At 50.5% G+C, this 17,773-nt stretch overlaps 2 protein-coding genes across 5 annotated transcripts; both read left to right on the top strand.

Annotated features, from left to right (window-relative positions):
* The first annotated feature begins 68 nt into the window (after positions 1–68).
* TRIP6 (thyroid hormone receptor interactor 6) lies at positions 69–3,999 on the top strand. Of its 4 annotated transcripts, XM_081131348.1 has the most exons (9): positions 69–594; positions 875–1,002; positions 1,093–1,218; positions 1,504–1,893; positions 2,225–2,318; positions 2,429–2,598; positions 3,055–3,233; positions 3,497–3,617; positions 3,729–3,999. In XM_081131348.1, the coding sequence occupies exons 1-9, from the start codon at positions 486–488 to the stop codon at positions 3,858–3,860; spliced, it is 1,449 nt and encodes a 482-aa protein (XP_080987474.1). In that variant the 5' UTR covers positions 69–485; the 3' UTR covers positions 3,861–3,999. The 4 variants fall into 4 exon arrangements, with proteins under 4 accessions (XP_080987474.1, XP_080987475.1, XP_080987476.1 ...); XM_081131349.1 differs by lacking the exon at positions 1,093–1,218 and having other exon boundaries at positions 196–594; XM_081131350.1 differs by lacking the exon at positions 1,504–1,893 and having other exon boundaries at positions 196–594.
* An 88-nt stretch (positions 4,000–4,087) lies between these two features.
* SRRT (serrate, RNA effector molecule) lies at positions 4,088–17,734 on the top strand. Its single transcript, XM_081131347.1, has 20 exons — positions 4,088–5,545; positions 5,805–5,944; positions 9,888–10,016; positions 10,232–10,378; positions 10,640–10,828; positions 12,633–12,802; positions 12,936–13,120; positions 13,335–13,433; positions 13,518–13,635; positions 13,824–13,978; positions 14,796–14,857; positions 14,975–15,053; positions 15,338–15,526; positions 15,802–15,975; positions 16,068–16,221; positions 16,387–16,580; positions 16,795–16,951; positions 17,144–17,233; positions 17,322–17,448; positions 17,541–17,734. Exons 2-20 carry the CDS (start codon positions 5,823–5,825, stop codon positions 17,614–17,616), a joined length of 2,616 nt encoding a protein of 871 aa, XP_080987473.1. The 5' UTR covers positions 4,088–5,545; positions 5,805–5,822; the 3' UTR covers positions 17,617–17,734.
* The last annotated feature ends 39 nt before the right edge of the window (positions 17,735–17,773 follow it).

The following is a 17,773-nucleotide window of genomic DNA, read 5'->3' as shown; positions in this document are numbered from 1 at the left end:
AACACCGCTGGTGCGGGAGGGAGGGAGGGTAGGTGGGGCAGGAAGAGGGAGAGATCTGCATGGGGGTTGGGGGAGAGGATGTGGGAAAGAGGAGCCTGCCGTGTCCCAGGGGCAAGGAGGCCACGTGTAGGGCTTGGGGTGGCAGTCTGGGGGTGACTCGTGGAAATGGAGGCTGCCCACAGCCCCCCCAGGCTGGGGCTCCCGTGGAAAGCCCTCCTGGGCAGCAGGGGGCCAACTGGGGGGGCAGGAACCCTGTTTAGTGCCCAGGGTGCCACGTGACCCTCTCCCAGGAATGCGCTGACGTCACCGGGGGCGTGGCCGTCCCCCAAATTGGGGAGGAAGGGGGGTAAAAAAAAAAAAAGCCAGAAAAAGTTTCCTGGAATCCCAAACGAGGTGTGCGGTGTGCAACGGAAGAAGGGATCAAGGCTAGAGGCCCGGGGCTCCGTGGGACCCTGACCGCTGTCTGGAGTCCCCCATTCCAGGCCATGTCGGGACCCACTTGGCTTCCTCCGAAGCAGCCAGAGCCCGCCAGAGCCTCTCAGGGACGAGCTCTCCCCAGAGGAGCCCCGGGGCCGCCGCCCGCGCACGTAGCAGGTAAGGGAGCCCTAGTGCGGCGGCGGAGGCCCCGGCTGGCAGGCTCCCGCGTCCCGCTGAGCCGGCTCCTGCCGTCCCTCCCCCGAGGCTGGGCTGGAATCAGCGGCCCCTGCCCTCTCCGAGGCGCTCCTTGCCTCCTGCCTCATTCTGGGACCCCAGGTGTGGATGTGGGTGTGGGTGTGGCGGGGAGAGCGAAGAGGGACCCAAGAGGGCAGCCTCCACCAGTGTCACCCCGTCTCCTTCCCCATCTCCACCTTCACTCTGTTTTCCCTCACCTCAGCCCTTCAGCCCCACCCCAGAGTCAATTTTTGCCCCGTCCCATCTGAGCAGTGTTACCAGGCTCCCGGGGGATCAGAAGATCGGGGGCCCACCTGGGTGGGGTGCCATGGAGCACCCCAGCGCTCACAGGTAAGAACCAAGATTGGGGGGTGCATGGCATCCCGGGCAGGAGAGGAGGCCATGTGATTTGCATTCCCCCTGCTTTTGCTCCATTCCCAGGGGTTCCCACCAGACAGAGGGGGGCTGCGCCCAGGAAGTCTGGATGCTGAGATAGATTCCCTGACTAACATGTTGGCTCAGCTGGATGGGGGTTGTGGTCATGCTCCACTGCGGCCTGACCGGCAGGTGACACCCCCCCCCCCAATTCCTCCTCTGCTCCTTGTCCCTTGTCCCCTGTCCACCCAGCCCATCCCCACCTCCCCTCCATCTCTGTGTAAGTGATGTACATATCAGCTCAGGAGCCGGGCCACAAGAGCTTAATGGGTTGTCAGCCAGATGAAGGTCAAAAACCAGCCCTTACCTGGGCAACACACACATGGGGTGGGGGTGGGGGTGGGGGTGAGGGTGTTTCCACTGGTGTGTGTCCTATAGTGGGCCTGCTCACTCCTTTTGGTCTGCATTTCTCCCCAGGTTTATGAGCCCCCTCAGCCCCCTGCCTACCGCCCTGGCTCAGGCTCCCTGAAGCCCAGTGGAGGGGGTGTTCTTCCCCCACTGCTCCCAGCATCCCCCTATGGGGGACCCACTCCAGCCTCCTATGCTACAGCCAGCACTCCTGCTGGCCCTGCCTTTCCTGTGCAAGTGAAGGTGGCACAGCCAGTGAGAGGCTGTGGCCCTCCAAGGGGGGGACCCTCTCAGGCCTCAGGGCCCTTGCCAGGCCCCCACTTTCCTCTCCCAGGCCGAGGTGAAGTCTGGGGGGCTGGCTACAGGAGCCACCGAGAGCCAGGGCTTGGGAGTAAAGAGGAGGTTGCTGGGAGCTCCAGCTCTGTAGGAGGAGGAAGAGGAAGTGGGTACAGGCACCAGGTAAGCCCTGGGAATGGGATTTGGGTTCCTCTCAGACTGCTGGACACTGATTGGGTGGGGTGGTGGTGGTGTTTTAAGTCCTGGTTCTCAGAGGTCTGGGGTGTCAGAGCTCTGGACCTCCCCCCCGACCCCCCAGAGGTGTGGGGTAGGTCAGGAAATGTAGGAGGGAGGGGACTGGGGTGACACGCTGGCTTCTCAAGCTTCGCCCTTGAACCCTGGGCTGAGATGTTCTCCAATGAGTTTTCTGGGTGGAATTGCTTGGTTACCCTCAGGTATTTTGACAGCATCAAAAGCTAGAGGTAGTGCCAAACTCCTGATTCTCACCTCCCAGGGTCCCCTCAGCCAGCCTCCTGAGGAGGAGCTCGAGAGACTGACCAAGAAGCTAGTGCATGACATGAGCCACCCGCCCAGTGGGGAGTACTTCGGTGAGCTGAGTCTAAGGGTGGGTGGAAAGGGTGGGGGACTGGAGAGTCAGAGGGACACTGGATCTGGTTTCCTGGCCTATGCAGGTTGACCCTTCCTTCCCTGTCCCCAGGCCGGTGTGGGGGCTGTGGAGAAGATGTTGTTGGGGATGGGGCCGGGGTTGTGGCCCTGGACCGCGTCTTTCACGTTGGCTGCTTTGTGTGTTCTACGTGCCGGGCCCAGCTTCGGGGCCAACATTTCTATGCCGTGGAGAGGAGGGCATATTGTGAGAGCTGTTATGTGGTGAGTGGTTGGGGCTGGGGGCTGGAGTGAGCAGAAGAGGCAGGGGGCTTTCATCCTAGGTGGTAACTAGATGTCCATGTCCCAAAGAGGAACAGGGTTCAAGGGTGGGAGACTAAAACTGATATACAAGAAGGGAGGAATAAGGTAGCTAAATATTGGCTGCTGGAGGGTAAGGACAACAGCCCCTTACATATGTGAGGCATCTATTTTAGACTTAAAGGAGTGTGTTAAATTCCCACACACACTATAAGGCAGATATTGAAGGAAACTCAGAGAAGTTACATAACTTGCCCAGGAAGCTGTAGTGCTGAGTTTTGCTCTCAGATCTGTTCAAGGCCACCTTTCACTAAATCAAATGCAGGGGGCTACGTAAACAGATGGGTGAGCTGGCAGGATGCCTGTAGGGCTGCCGTGGTCCTCCCCAGATCGTAGCCTTCCTGTCCACCTTCCTAACAGGCCACCTTGGAGAAGTGCTCCACATGCTCTCAACCCATCCTGGACCGGATTCTTCGGGCTATGGGGAAGGCCTATCACCCTGGCTGCTTCACCTGTGTGGTGTGTCACCGTGGACTCGATGGCATTCCTTTCACGGTGGATGCCACCAGCCAGATCCACTGTATTGAGGACTTCCACAGGTCAGGCTGGATGCCCCCACCTTTGTTTTAGGTCATTTGCCTTTCCTATCTTTCTCCTCTCTTCTTCATGTCCCAGTACCAGCCTCTCCTGTTTCCCACCCTTGCCATGCCTTGTTCTCATTAACATCACTCGCTTCCCCAAGATCCAAGACCATACCTCTGGTCTGTCCTCTTCTCTCCTGCATCCCACCTTCTCTGGGTTCCCTTGTTAGTCCCCTCCAACCCTGGGGCTCAACAACCCTCTTGGTTCTCTTCTATCCCAGGAAATTTGCTCCACGATGTTCAGTGTGTGGTGGGGCCATCATGCCTGAGCCAGGTCAGGAGGAGACTGTGCGAATCGTTGCTCTGGATCGAAGTTTTCACATTGGCTGTTACAAGTGCGAGGTCAGGGGGCCTGGACAAGGGGAAAAGGAATTCTTGGGGTCTAGGCTGCTGGGTTGTGGAAGAAACCAGAGGTTTTGGCCTGATGGAAAGCTGTTGCTTCTCTCCTAACAGGAGTGTGGGCTGCTGCTCTCCTCCGAGGGTGAGTGTCAGGGCTGCTACCCGCTTGATGGGCACATCTTGTGCAAGGCCTGTAGTGCCTGGCGCATCCAGGAGCTCTCAGCCACCGTCACCACTGATTGCTGAGTCTTCCAAGAAGCACCTGCTGCATTCTCCCTTCCCATTCACCACCTTCCCTGACATCCACCTTTACAACTCTGTCACCAAATGCTGTCTTCTCTTCCTCCAATCATGAAATAATAACCTCTCAAGTGTTTACAAGACACTTTCAAGTCTGTTGTCTCATCTGATTCTCACAGTAGCCCAACAAAACACAACTGTGGCGACTGTCTGCATTTTTAGCTGAGAAGTAACTTACCCAGACTGCATGGTTCCCAATTGGCAGAATCTGGGTCTTCTTAGCCCTGGTCTAATTTTTTGTAACTCTACTACAATTCGCCTTCTATATCCCTGGGTTCAATCAACTGAGGATAGAAACTACTCAGAAAAAAAGTTATATTTAGCTGAAGTGTAGTATGTGGTTAGGCCTACCATGGTTGCACCTGGTACTGAACATGTAGACTTTTTTTTCCTTGTCATTATTCCCTAAACAGTAGAGTATAACAACTACTTACATAGTATTTACATTGTATTAGGCCTTATAAGTAAACTAGAGATGATTTAAAGTATACAGGAGGATGTGTATAGGTTATATGCAAATATGCCATTTAATATAAGGGATTTGAGCATCTGCAGATTTTGGTATCCCCAGGGACCAATCCCCTGCGGATACCAAAGTACACCAAGGGATGACTGTATACACCCTTTTTTGCTGTAAACACACCCCTGCTCCCAGTGTTGGGAGTAAGGCAAGAAGTATGCTTCAGGGAGGCAGCATTTCCTATTAAATCTTTACACTCAACTCACTGAACAAGGACTTGATGTTACCCCTGGGGTGATGGTGCATTTATTCTGGGGTAAGCCAGGCACTGCCTGTTAATCGAGACCTCAACCTATAATCTTGTGTCATCAAAGTACTGATTGGGGATGAGACTGAGATTTGACAGTTTTTCTTACAAAAGGGGCACCTTTGCCAAAAAAGGGCAGGAACAATGGGTTTTGCAGATAGCGCATACCAGGCACCAATAAAGGCTAGTTCTCCGATGGGAGCACAAAATGGTGGGAAATGCTTTAAAATGGTTGCTCTATCCCGCTAAACGCCCGCACTCCCCAAGCCCCGGCCCTGCGCGAGGAGAGTGGGGAACTACCCCGATGAGGTCCTTAAGTACCCGAGCCGGGCGGTGGGGACGACGCCTACACCGGCCAGAGCTGGTGACTTCCGGGTAAACGCGACCTTCGCCCTCGGCCTGAGAAAGCGCTCCTTCACGCCCAGACGACTCACCGCCCCGCCCGCCGGCCCGCCCCAGGCTTCGCTTGGCCCAGTCCAGCCTCCGTAGTTCCTCTTGGTCACGCAGTTCTCGTCCCAGAAAGATCGCGAGTTTTCCGGGTCTCCGTTCTTTCCCATCATCCCCCGTTGCTCCCGCTCCTTCGCTCTTTGGTTTAGTTCTAGTTAGGGCCGCGCGGATATTAGTTTGTAGCTCCAGGCGCAGTTCCGCGAGTGACGCAGGCGCTGCGCGAGTCGCGCGCGCCGGCCGCTCATCCTCGACTGTCTCACTTTCTTCGCGTCTCCTAGGCTCCGTAGCTGAGGGCCCCGGGTCTCCCTCTTTCCCTCGTCGCGGTCCTCATCGCGCGCCCGAGGCAAGGGGCGGGCCCAGATCTCCCAAGGAATCTGCGGGCCCCAGCGCGAGACTAACGGCCACGACCCCTCCCAGGTGGGTGAGGGGAGGGGCCTGGAGAGCCGGGGCTGGGGCCCGCGGGAGGGACTGCTCTCCGGAGCCGACCGAGATGGGCGGGAGACCCCTGGGGGCGAGAGTGTCTGGGCTGTCCACCTGTTGGGGAAGAAGGCTTAGGATGGCGGGGACTGCAGAAGGCTGTCCTTTGGGGGAGAGGCGGGTGTGCTGCTCAATAGGGGCGAACCTTTCCTCTTCTTGTCGTTGTTCAACACCCTGAGCACCCTCATCTGGGCTCCAGGCCTCCTCAGATCGCGCCATGGGTGACAGTGATGACGAGTACGATCGAAGACGCCGGGACAAGTTTAGGAGAGAGCGCAGCGACTATGACCGTTCGCGGGAAAGAGATGAAAGACGTCGAGGGGACGATTGGAATGACCGGTAAGACACTTTTTGTGTTTTGTCCTCCGTCTCATGTTGCAGTCCACCCTCATTGCGTTTCCCTTGTAATTTTATTAGGGCAAACTATATGAAACCGCTCATACTTGATCGTTTCATATGGTTCATTCAACCTATTTGCTGTTAGCCAAAGATTATTGAAATATCCAGAAGATCAAAGCAATAGAGCTAAGAGAGTTTGAGTATGGAAAAGCAATATTTATAAATGTCCTTACAATGTGTGCATTTTACTGTTTGTAAATTATACCTCAAAAAGGTTGATTAAAACAGTAATATAAGTATTGACTTGAGTGGAGAGGTTGTCAGACCAGTTCTCTGGCAGAATATGATTAAATTTCTTGTAGTTGTCTTGCCTAAAATCAGAAAGTTCTTTGGACAGTGGTAGTTGAATTTGACAGTGGTGGGATTAGGTTTCATTTGCTAGTGATTGGCTTTCTGGGATATTCTTGAGTTAATTATAGTTAGGGTGTTTCCATTAGGAAACACCTGATGTGATTTCAAATAATCAAAATTAAGAGGAACTGTGGAAGGTTTTTTAAATACAAGAGGTGTCACCAGTATCTAATCAGTTAGCTGATGGAAATGGCTCGATTTGGAAACATTGTGATAGCAAGTCATTTAGTCTGTAAGTCAGTGTATCTCTTCACTGTGGAGACTGGCACCTTGTTTTCCTTGGTATTTTCTAGGAAAGAAGGAATGGTGTTTTTCTGATTTCTGAGGATGAATAAGATGTGGTTATTGCCCTTAAGGAGCTTACAGTCTGGGGGGCAAAATGGCCTAGGGTGTATGCTACAAATGAGTATGTGTGAGAGTCATAAAGATGGTAAGCACTGAGGGAACAGATCTTCTTAAGGGAGAGGAGTAGTGGTGGAGGTGGTGTACTTGGGAGAGCTACAGGAAAGTGATACTTAGCAAGACTTGGAAAGATGAGTGGGAATACCCCAGACACAAGTGGTGTGAACAGTTTTGAGTTGTGGATATAACGGGAGCAGAAAAGAACACATATTGTAGTTTTTTTAGAGTAGTGTTTCTCAAAATGTGATCCATAGACCCTAGGGTGTATGTGAGATTACAGCTACTTTTAGAGTACAGTAATACTAAGTATTATCGTTTATACTGTATTGACATTTGCACTGCTGGTACTATAGCAAGAGTTGGTAAAACTGCTGGTGCCTTAGCACAAATCAAGGCAGTGGCACCAAATTGAAAAACAAACAAAAAAACCCAAACCAGTTGTACTTAATGTTGTTGATGAAGTACTAAAACTTTTATTAAATTGGGTTCTTGAATATACATCTTTTTATTTTTTATTTATCATTTAAAAAAAAAAATATTTATTGATTTCAGAGAGAGGAAGGGAGAGGGAGAGAAAGATAGAAACATCAATGATGAATCATTGATTGGCTGCTTCGTGCATGCCCCGTACCTGGGATAGAGCTCGCAACTCGGGCATGTGCCCCAACCAGGAATCAGACCTCAATCTCCTGGATCATAGGTTGATGCTCAACCGCTGAGCCATGCTGGCCCGGCAAATGTACGTCTTTTTAATACACATGACATATGGGAAGTATGCATAAAGCACTTCTGCATGTAGAAGTAAAGTGGTTATCTTGAGGAAGAGCATTTGTGGGACTGAACTGTGAGCTGAATAACAGTTTTGGATTTTTTTTGTTTTGTTTTAATTGTTTTTATGGGATGCCTTTTTAAAAATTCTGAATGAAAGATTGTCAAACAGTGGTTATTCATGTTTGGGTATTTGGCAGACATTTTCTTGAAAACAAACTAAGAGAACCTGTTACTTCAAGAAAAATTGTCAGTTTTGTTGACAGTGAGGAAGTGGAACTTTCCAGTGAAAACTGAAGTTTTGAAAACCTTTTATCTACCAGTGTGAGCTTGACAGCTTCCCACTACTTAAAGACCTTTTTGAGGAGATAAGTAGTGATACTATTGGATATAATATTTTGAAATTGTGTAACAATGCGTCACGATCCATTTAAAGAGCAGGGTGGAACAATGGATTTTAATGCGGCAAACTACCTCTTGCCAAGTTTTGGGTGGTATCAAATAATATTCCCAGTTATCTGAAAAGGCTATTACAATATTCCCTTCTCTTTTTTTATTATGTTTTTATTGATTTTTAGAGAGAAGAAGGGAGAGGGAGAAAAACATCCATTGGTTGCCTTCTGTATACACCCCAACTGGGGATTGAACCCGAAATCTGGCCATGTGTCCTGACTGGGTATCAAACCAGTGACCCTTTGATGCATGGGATGACACTCAACCAACTGAGCCACGCTGGCTAGGGCTAAAGTATTCCCTTTTCCAACTACATATCAGTGCAAGGCCAGATTTTCTTAATATTTTTCTTTTTAATCCTTGCCCCAGGATATGTTTGTTTTTCAAAATGGCTTTTTAGAGAGAGGGGGTAGGGTGGGGGGAGAGAGACATTGATGTGAGAGAGAAACAGATTGTTTGCCTCCCATACGTGCCCCGGCCAGGGGTCAAACCCAAAATCTAGGTGTGTGCCCTGACTGGGAATTGAACCCACAGCCTTTTGGTGTCTGGGATGATGCTCCAGCCAACTGAGCTACCTGGCCAGGGCTGCTTCATATTTTGCAACCAAACAACATATCACAAAAGATTAAATATAGAAGCAAATACGAGAATCTAGCTGTCTCTGTTAAGCCAGACCTTGAAAAGATTTGTAAATGTAAAAACAGTGCCACTTTTCTCACTAATATTTTTTTGGAAAATAGCCATTTTTTAATAGAAACCTGTAATTCATGTTAACATACAACTTCAAATTGAATAGGTATTAATTTTTTCTGTTCTTATTTTGAATACAGTAAGTATTGATAGCTATAACGCACATAAGCAAAAACTCTTTAATAGTCAATAATTAAGAGTGTAACGGGGTCCTAAGACCAAGAAGTTTGAAAAACCACTGGGTTAAAGCAGAGGATTTTTTTTGTTGCTGTGATGGGGATGGAGCAACAGGTGACTTGTGGAGAGAATGGGATGACAGCTAGGAACCAAGGTTTTGAACAGTGTTGTGCACTGCCATTTAAGCAAGGGTATGTCATAATCAGATTTGTGTTTGAGAAAAATCACTTTGACTGTAGAGAAGGGGGAGAGACCAGAGGCAGGTAAGCAGAACCAGTGCTGCACTCAGAGGAGAAATGACCAGGGGATGACAAGGAAGAGGGCAGCTTTGATAGGCTTTGAGGCAGAGGGTTAACTAATTACAAAGTAGTGGTGAGGGTGACACTTGATAACTGGATACATGGTGATATATTAATATACTGAGCATGGGAAACAGGAGGGAAACAAGTTTGGTCCCATAGTGGTGGAAATAATAGGCTGAATTCTGACATGTTGAATTTGAAGTGACAGTGGCCATCTAGTAGGGGGTTATTATTATTATTATTTTTAATCCTCACCTGAGGATATTTTTTTCCATTTTTTTCCACTTTTTAGAGAGTATGGAAGAGAGAGAGACAAAGAGAAACGTCGATGTGAGAGAGACACATCGACTGGTTGCCTCCCGCATGTGCCCTGGCCAGGGCTGGGGATCGAGCCTGCAGTTGAGGAACGTGCTCTTGGCTGGAATAAAACCCAGAACCCTTCAGTCTGTGGGCTGACGCTCTAACACTGAGCCAAACTGGCCAGGATTAGTAGGGGATTATTAATGTTGGTCTGGCACTCAGGAAAAAGGCCAGGCTGGAGGAAGGAGAGTTGAGAGCCATCAATTTGTAGGTAATGGCTGAAGTGATGGAAGTTGGCAAGACTCTTTTTCTGTTTAGAGGGTAGTTTTATAATTTTAGGCTTTTAGTTTGGCATCTCATTATTGGAAGGGCTTGTCCAGGAGTCTGACCTTGGGATATCCAACTGTGTCTTACTTGCTGTTACTTGTTCTTATCTCCAGAGAGTGGGACCGTGGCCGGGAGCGCCGCAGTCGGGGTGAATATCGTGACTATGATCGGAATCGGCGAGAACGCTTCTCTCCTCCCCGACATGAGCTCAGCCCCCCACAGAAGCGCATGAGGCGAGACTGGTGAGATGGCAACAGTTTCTCTTGTTTTCCTCACTTCTGCTGAGAACTTTGTAATTTCCTTTTCTCAAACTTCCTATAAACCCATCTTTTTTTGTCCTCTTAAACCCTTGGGTGAGAGACCACATTTTATATTCCTTTTCTTTTCTCCTGTCTTCCTTCATGCTCTGGAGAGATGATTCTCTCCTCTGTCTGACTTTTGTGTCCCCCACCCTCAGGGATGAGCACAGCTCTGACCCATACCACAGTGGCTATGAGATGCCCTATGCTGGGGGGGGTGGGGGCCCAACTTATGGCCCCCCTCAGCCCTGGGGCCACCCAGACGTCCACATCATGCAGCATCATGTTCTGCCTATCCAGGCCAGGTAAAGACCTGGGGTTCTAGGGTTCTTGGGAGAAGGGAGTTGTTGGGTTTGGGGAATGATTGGGGTTGCTGAAGACTGTGGCAGAAAGTGAGTTAGACACATAGAGGATTGCCTGTGCAAGTGGTAGCAGTTGGTGCCTGGGGTGAGGTCCATGTGGGCAAAGGAAGGGGGCAGCTGGCTACCTCAGTCCCTCTAGCCTCCTACCTCTTTCCCGACAACCAAAACTTCCTGACCATCTTCCCCCAACCTTCCCAACCCCAGGCTGGGTAGCATTGCAGAGATTGACTTGGGTGTGCCACCACCGGTGATGAAAACCTTCAAGGAGTTTCTCCTGTCTTTGGATGACTCTGTGGATGAGACAGAGGCAGTTAAGCGCTATAATGACTACAAGCTGGATTTTCGAAGGCAGCAGATGCAGGATTTCTTCCTGGCTCATAAGGATGAGGAGTGGTGAGTGCCCCTACTTTCCTGTTTTCTTTTCCCTGGCATGTTTCCCCTGGCCCTGCCAGTGGAGCCTGCAGCCCTGTCCTTTTCCCATTTTCCCCAATCCAGAACTTCCTGGTGGGGTGGGGGATGGGAATTACAACAGCATTGGCTGATGGGTTCTCCTCCTCACTTCAGTGTCTGCCATGGCCCCCTACCCATCTCCCTTCCCCACTGTCCTCAGTCAGTGGGACACCTCCAGGCAGCTGGCCAGAGCCACCTATTCCCTTGGGGCAGCAGACAGACTGCTTCCCACTTGATGGATTTGGGTCATTGTCATCCCTGGTCGCCAGGACCCTGTGTGGCTGTGGCATCCTCCCAAAAGCAACGAGTGAATCCAGACAAGAAAAGCAAAGACCTCAGGGTCGTTTGAAGAAAAAGAATTTTAATTTTTTTCTTTTTGTGGATGTTTTAATTTTAATCAACCATCTTTTCCCCCCTTCCTGCTCCTCCTCCTCCTCCTCCTCATCCTCTTTCTGCTCCTCCTCCTTGAAAAGAGCCAGAACTGGGAACTACACCCGCTCATCGACGGAGCTCGGAGCAAACCCACCTCCACCCCCACCATACCCAGCCCATACATGAGCCCCTGGGCTGAGCCGCACTGCCCCGGCCAGGCAGACAGGCAGGGCACTGCTGTGCACAATGCAGCAGTTTAGCTGAATGTGATTGCTCAGGCAGTTAGTCAGTCAGGGCCCCCACCGCGGAGTCCCGCGGGGGTGCGGCATCCGGGCCGGGACACCCCAGCCAGGAGCCAGCCGGTGGCCCACCTGCCAGCATGGGCCCTGGGCGCGCTAGTTAAATCTTGAGCTCTGTTTGACCAAGCGGCCAAGGTAAAGATCCTGGAGGTGACGCCTGCGGCTTTTCTTTCCTCTCATGCTCAACTTGTGGTTCTGTTGTCTTTCACTGTCCTCTTTCTTCTTTTTCTCTTTGTCTCACTCTCATGTACTTTTCTCTGTCTCTGTTCTTTCTCCCAACACTCCCCCCCCCCCCCCCCCCCAGTTTCTCTGTCTGGTCTTCAGTTTTTCCCTTTGTTTTTGATATCTGGGACTTTTCTCACACTTTCTCCTTTTTCTCATAGTCCTAATTTCCTGTTTTTCACCCCAGCGTCTCATTTTAAATGTTTTCATGCTCTACCCTAACCCTCCACTCCTCTCTTCTTGCTCTCCCTGTGGGCAGTACCTGAGGTTAAAAGGGCACTTCAGTTTCTCCCTTTGGTCTTTCCCTGTCCGTTCACCATCTGCTTATCTTCTCAAGGGGGGAATAAAGGTATCCTGCCTTTTTTGGCTTTTCCTATCTGGTAAATTTCAGGTTTCCCTGTCTTGTACCTAGGGATGGAGGGAGTTGGTGGGAGCAGTCCTCTTAATGACTAGTTTTGGGTTTTATAAGGAGAGGGAGGTTCTTTGGGGCCTACTATTTCCTTAGCCTCCCTCTCAGAAGCTTTGGGAAACTATACTTTTTAAGTTAGTGTTTCCCAGAGATTTAAGGCAGTCAATCTGTCTCTCCAACCCTGGCCCCCCTGTAGTCATTATTCTTCCCAAATCCAGAGCTCTTAGTTCCTGGCTGTCCCCTAAGTCTCAGAGCATAATCTCTGGTTTCTTTGGGGATATTCGCTATTTTTATTGTACCCCTCTCCCCAATCTCTCTACTTTTATGATCTTCTGTGGGTGTGAGAGGATGGGGGAGAAGTCCTGATTTTCCTGGGCCCCTCCCCATTTCCTGGCCCTGGCCTCCAGTAACTATTTTGTCTCTTCCCTCCCCACTTCCTTTATAGGTTTCGGTCTAAGTACCACCCAGATGAGGTGGGGAAGCGTCGGCAGGAGGCCCGGGGGGCCCTGCAAAACCGACTGAAGGTGTTTCTGTCCCTCATGGAGAGTGGATGGTTTGATAATCTTCTCTTGGACATAGACAAAGCTGATGCCATTGTCAAGATGCTGGATGCAGGTATGTGGATTGGCTGGGGCAGTGGGTGTGTGGTGACCAAGGTCTTGGTTGGGGAATAGAAGTAGGTTGACAGAAAGCCAGAGGCTGAAAGCTAGGGCCATTGGATTATGACTTCCGTTCCCTTTGTTGGTAGCTGTGATTAAGATGGAAGGAGGTACAGAGAATGATCTACGCATCCTGGAGCAGGAGGAGGAGGAAGAACAGGCAGGAAAGCCTGGGGAGCCCAGCAAGAAAGAGGAAGGCCGGGCTGGACCAGGCCTGGTAGATGGAGAGCGCAAAGCCAATGAGAAGGAAGACAAGAAAGAAGATGGCAAACAGGTCTGAGTGCTGGGGAATCTGGGTGCTGCCTGTGAGCACTGGGGGAAGAGAACAGAGCCATGCCAATGGTGGTGGTGTCCACAGGAGCTTGAACTAGAGGGCTGTGTATTGGGTGGAGTTGGTGAACTTAATGGCTCAGCTGTTGATGGTGGGAGGCGTCTTCTGATAAAGGCTGATGGGAGATGGATATTCCAGTGACTGTTTCTACCTGTAGGCTGAAAATGGCAGTTCTAGTGATGACAAAACTAAGAAATCTGAGGGTGATGGGGACAAGGAAGAGAAGAAAGAAGACTCTGAGAAAGAAGCCAAAAAGGTAGGGAGGGGATCTCTTGCATGGGGTAAGTGTCAGTACCGGGGTCTTGGTTGTCTGCCTCATCTCTTGCCATGGTTTCCACAGAGTAGCAAGAAGCGGAATAGGAAGCACAGTGGTGATGACAGCTTTGACGAAGGCAGTGTGTCTGAGTCAGAGTCAGAGTCAGAGAGTGGCCAAGCTGAGGAGGAAAAGGAGGAGGCTGGTAGGTTTCATTTTCTGCCTCTAGTCTGTTTTCTTCCTATGAGTGGTGGGGGAGGTGAGAAGTTGGTGAAATTGATGGGAGGATGGCTTCTTGGGAGAGACTGGGAGTGGGGTGGGAGTTTGGCAGCTTTTCTCTCCTCTCCTCCAAAATCAATAAAAACTCACCAATTCCCACCACTTCCTGCATAGAAGCACTCAAGGAAAAGGAGAAGCCCAAAGAAGAAGAAAGGGAGAAACCCAAGGACGCTCCTGGGCTGGAATGTAAACCCCGTCCTCTGCATAAGACTTGCTCTCTCTTTATGCGCAACATTGCACCCAACATTTCCCGGGCTGAGATCATTTCTGTGAGTGGGGAAAATGGCATTTGGGGGCAAGGACAACATCCAGGCTCCATCCTTTGGTCAGATGGGGCATGGCGGTGGTGGGGGGGGTGGGGGTGGCACTAGGTGGGGAGAAAATAATCTGGCAGTGCTTCAGACATACATCCCTATTTTTGTAATAGGGAGGCTCCCTTCCCATGGGCCCATGCCTTTCGAGGGCTGGTCCTGGTTGCACCGTTCGCTTTCAAGTGCTGTTGGCTTTTTTTTTTAAATGTTTTTTGATTTTGTTTGTTTTAGAGAGAGTAGGGAGATAGAAACATTGATGAGAGAGAGACTTCGATTGGCTGCCTCCTTCACGCCCCCTACCAGGTATCCAGCCCACAACCTGGGCATGTGCCCAGACCAGGAATCAAACCATTGACCTCGCCCAGCCGGGTGTGGCTCAGCAGTTGAGCATCGACCTAGGATCCAGGTGATCGGGGTTTGATTCCCGGTCAGGGCACATGCCTGGGTTGCGGGTTCAATCCACAGTCGGGGGCTTGCAGGAGGCAGCCGATTAATGGCTCTCTCATTATTGATGTTTCTGTCTCTCTCCCTCTCCCTTCCTCTCTCTGAAATCAATAAAGATATATTAAAAAAAAAATTATTAAAAACCATTGACCTCTTGGTTCATGGGTTGACACTCAGCCACTGAACCATACTGGCCGGGCTCTTTGTTGGTTTTTCCACGTCCAAGTAAAGATTCAAAGGCAGTTTCCTAGGGTTCTGGGAATGGGGAATTGAAGAAAGATGTGAATCCTGGAATGACTAAATGGGGTTTCTATTTCCTCTGCTTTTCCAGCTTTGTAAAAGATATCCAGGCTTTATGCGTGTGGCACTATCGGAGCCCCAGCCTGAGAGGAGGTGAGGAATGGAGAGAAGTATGACCCTGGATACCTTGGAGAAAACGTGCAGGGGAAGGTTAATGGCTAACATCAGTCACCACCACAGGATGAAGTTGACATCTTTGTTCTTGTTTAGGTTTTTCCGTCGTGGCTGGGTGACATTTGACCGCAGTGTTAACATCAAAGAGATCTGTTGGAATCTGCAGAATATCCGAGTGAGTGCTAGGAGCAGGACTGTTTGAGGAAGAAGTGTGGCTATGCTGCACACTTCTGATGGCTTTGTTCATTGATTGCTTCTTTCATTCTATTTCACCTATTCAGTCTGCTCACATTAATTGTGTACTGGATGTCTCTGGGCTAGGCCCTGGGACTGTTATGGTGAACACACCTGATCCCTGTCCTCAGGGAACTCAGTCTAATCACTGGTGCTCTCAGTAGGGCCAGTCTTTTGAGTTGCTACTTCTCGGGCATGTGTTGGTAAGCTTTCTGTTCCTTCTAGCTCCGGGAGTGTGAGCTGAGTCCTGGTGTGAACAGAGACCTGACTCGTCGCGTCCGCAACATCAATGGCATTACCCAACACAAGCAGATAGTGCGCAATGACATCAAGCTGGCGGCCAAGCTGATCCATACCCTGGATGACAGGACCCAGCTCTGGGCCTCTGAGCCTGGGACACCTCCTCTGCCAACAGTCAGTGACTCTTCTTAGAACTTTTTCAAAAGCAGCCGATACCCCCTCATTTGCTGTTGGCACCTCTGGTCTTCTAGCAGAACAGATTGGTGTTAGTGATTATTTGTGGGCTGAGGTAGAACAAATACAAACGTGAAGACAAATCCTGAGGCAGCAGTAACAGGCCAAGTGAGCCTTGAATTCTTTCAGCCTCACCTTGCCTTTCAAATTAGGCTCCTAGGCCACCTACTCTGAGGGGCTTTCTCTGCTTCACTTGCCTTTGTTCTCTCAACTAGAGTCTGCCCTCTCAGAACCCAATCTTGAAGAATATCACTGACTACCTGATTGAGGAAGTGAGTGCTGAGGAGGAGGAGCTGCTGGGGAGCAGTGGGGGTCCCCCCCCTGAGGAGCCTCCTAAGGAAGGAAATCCAGCAGAGATCAATGTGGAACGAGATGAGAAGCTGATCAAGGTGCCAGGGAGAGCAGAGTGTGGGATGAGAGCCTGGCTTGGGGTGGTAAAGGGCAAAAGTGTGGTGAATTCATGGTTTCTCATTTCTCTTAGGTTTTGGACAAACTTCTCCTCTATTTGCGCATTGTACATTCCCTGGATTATTATAACACATGCGAGTACCCCAATGAGGATGAAATGCCCAACCGTTGTGGCATTATCCATGTTCGGGGACCCATGCCACCCAACCGCATTAGTCATGGAGAAGGTGAGCTCCCCACCTGTGTCCCCTTTAGTTCCCTTTCTCTCCAGCTGCCCCTTGTTTTAGTTCTGCTCTGGAGCAGAGCTCTGTCACCTTTTCCTTTAACCCCCTCACTTATTCCTTGCTTCTGGCTTCCTTTTCCAACCTCCTGTCCTTGTTCCCAAACCACAGTACTAGAGTGGCAGAAGACGTTTGAGGAGAAGCTGACTCCACTGCTGAGTGTGCGGGAATCTCTTTCAGAGGAAGAGGCCCAGAAGATGGGTCGCAAAGATCCTGAGCAGGAAGTGGAAAAATTTGTCACCTCCAACACCCAGGAACTGGGCAAGGATAAGTGGCTATGCCCTCTCAGTGGCAAGAAATTCAAGGTCTGGGATATTAGAGTTATGGGGCAGGTGGGAGGAGGGGGTGGAACCAGGAATCTGCCTCCAGGCCTGGGAGGAAACTGCTCTTTGGAATGAGGCTGGGGGCAGCAGGAGTGGGGTGGCGGGTGGGGGTGGTATGTGTGTGTGAGATTATCTTGTGGTCTGGGGAGTTATGGAACTGTTTGCTCATTTCTGACCCTCTCCTCTCTGCATCCAGGGACCTGAGTTTGTACGCAAACATATCTTCAACAAGCATGCAGAGAAAATTGAGGAAGTGAAGAAGGAGGTGGCATTTTTTAACAACTTTCTCACTGATGCTAAGCGCCCAGCTCTACCCGAGATCAAGCCAGCTCAGCCACCTGGCCCTGCCCAGAGTAAGATACGATCCATGAGGGTCTGCCACATTCCCTTTCCCTTGACTATTCAAGGACTCCTGGTTTTTTATCCTGTTGTCCCCTGAAGTTTCTGCCTTACCCTCAGGCCATATTCCTAACAGCCAGTTGTGTTGTTCCCTCCACCCCCCACCCCAGTAATTCATGTCCCTGTCTGTGTTGTACTCCCCCCAGGCCTGACCCCAGGACTCCCCTACCCACACCAGACTCCCCAGGGCCTAATGCCTTATGGTCAGCCCCGGCCTCCCATTTTGGGCTATGGAGGTAAGTATAGGAGGGACTTGAAAGGGCTTGGTGGTTGTGAGGGGTTGTTGGTCATTGGTTTTCAACTCAACACTAATCTTTTTCATAGCTGGTGCTGTCCGTCCTGCAGTCCCTACAGGAGGGCCTCCATATCCCCATGCCCCTTATGGTGCTGGCCGAGGGAACTATGATGCCTTCCGAGGCCAGGGAGGTTATCCTGGGAAACCTCGCAACAGGTGAGAATGAGCTAAGATGTCCAAGCTTTCTTGCCCTCTTCAAACTGGGACCCTCAACTCTCATCCCATTTTACCTCTTTCTTATCTCACAGGATGGCCCGTGGAGACCCACGGGCCATTGTGGAATACCGTGACCTGGATGCTCCAGATGACGTGGATTTCTTTTGAGCCATCTACTTTTCCTCACTCTCATTATCATCTATACTTGCAACTGCCTTGTCCCATCCAGCTCTGAGAATTTTTTGTACGTCCAGCCCTACTGCCAATAAAAGCACTTCCGCAGTGACTCCTGACTGAGTATATATTATATACCTCCCCAAATCCT

The sequence above is a fragment of the Miniopterus schreibersii genome (assembly GCF_964146895.1).
Source record: "Miniopterus schreibersii genome assembly, chromosome: 3".
Taxonomy (NCBI): Eukaryota; Metazoa; Chordata; class Mammalia; order Chiroptera; family Miniopteridae; genus Miniopterus; species Miniopterus schreibersii.
The sequence above is the reverse complement of the archived record's forward strand: the minus strand, read 5'-3'. Positions and strand labels throughout refer to the sequence as shown.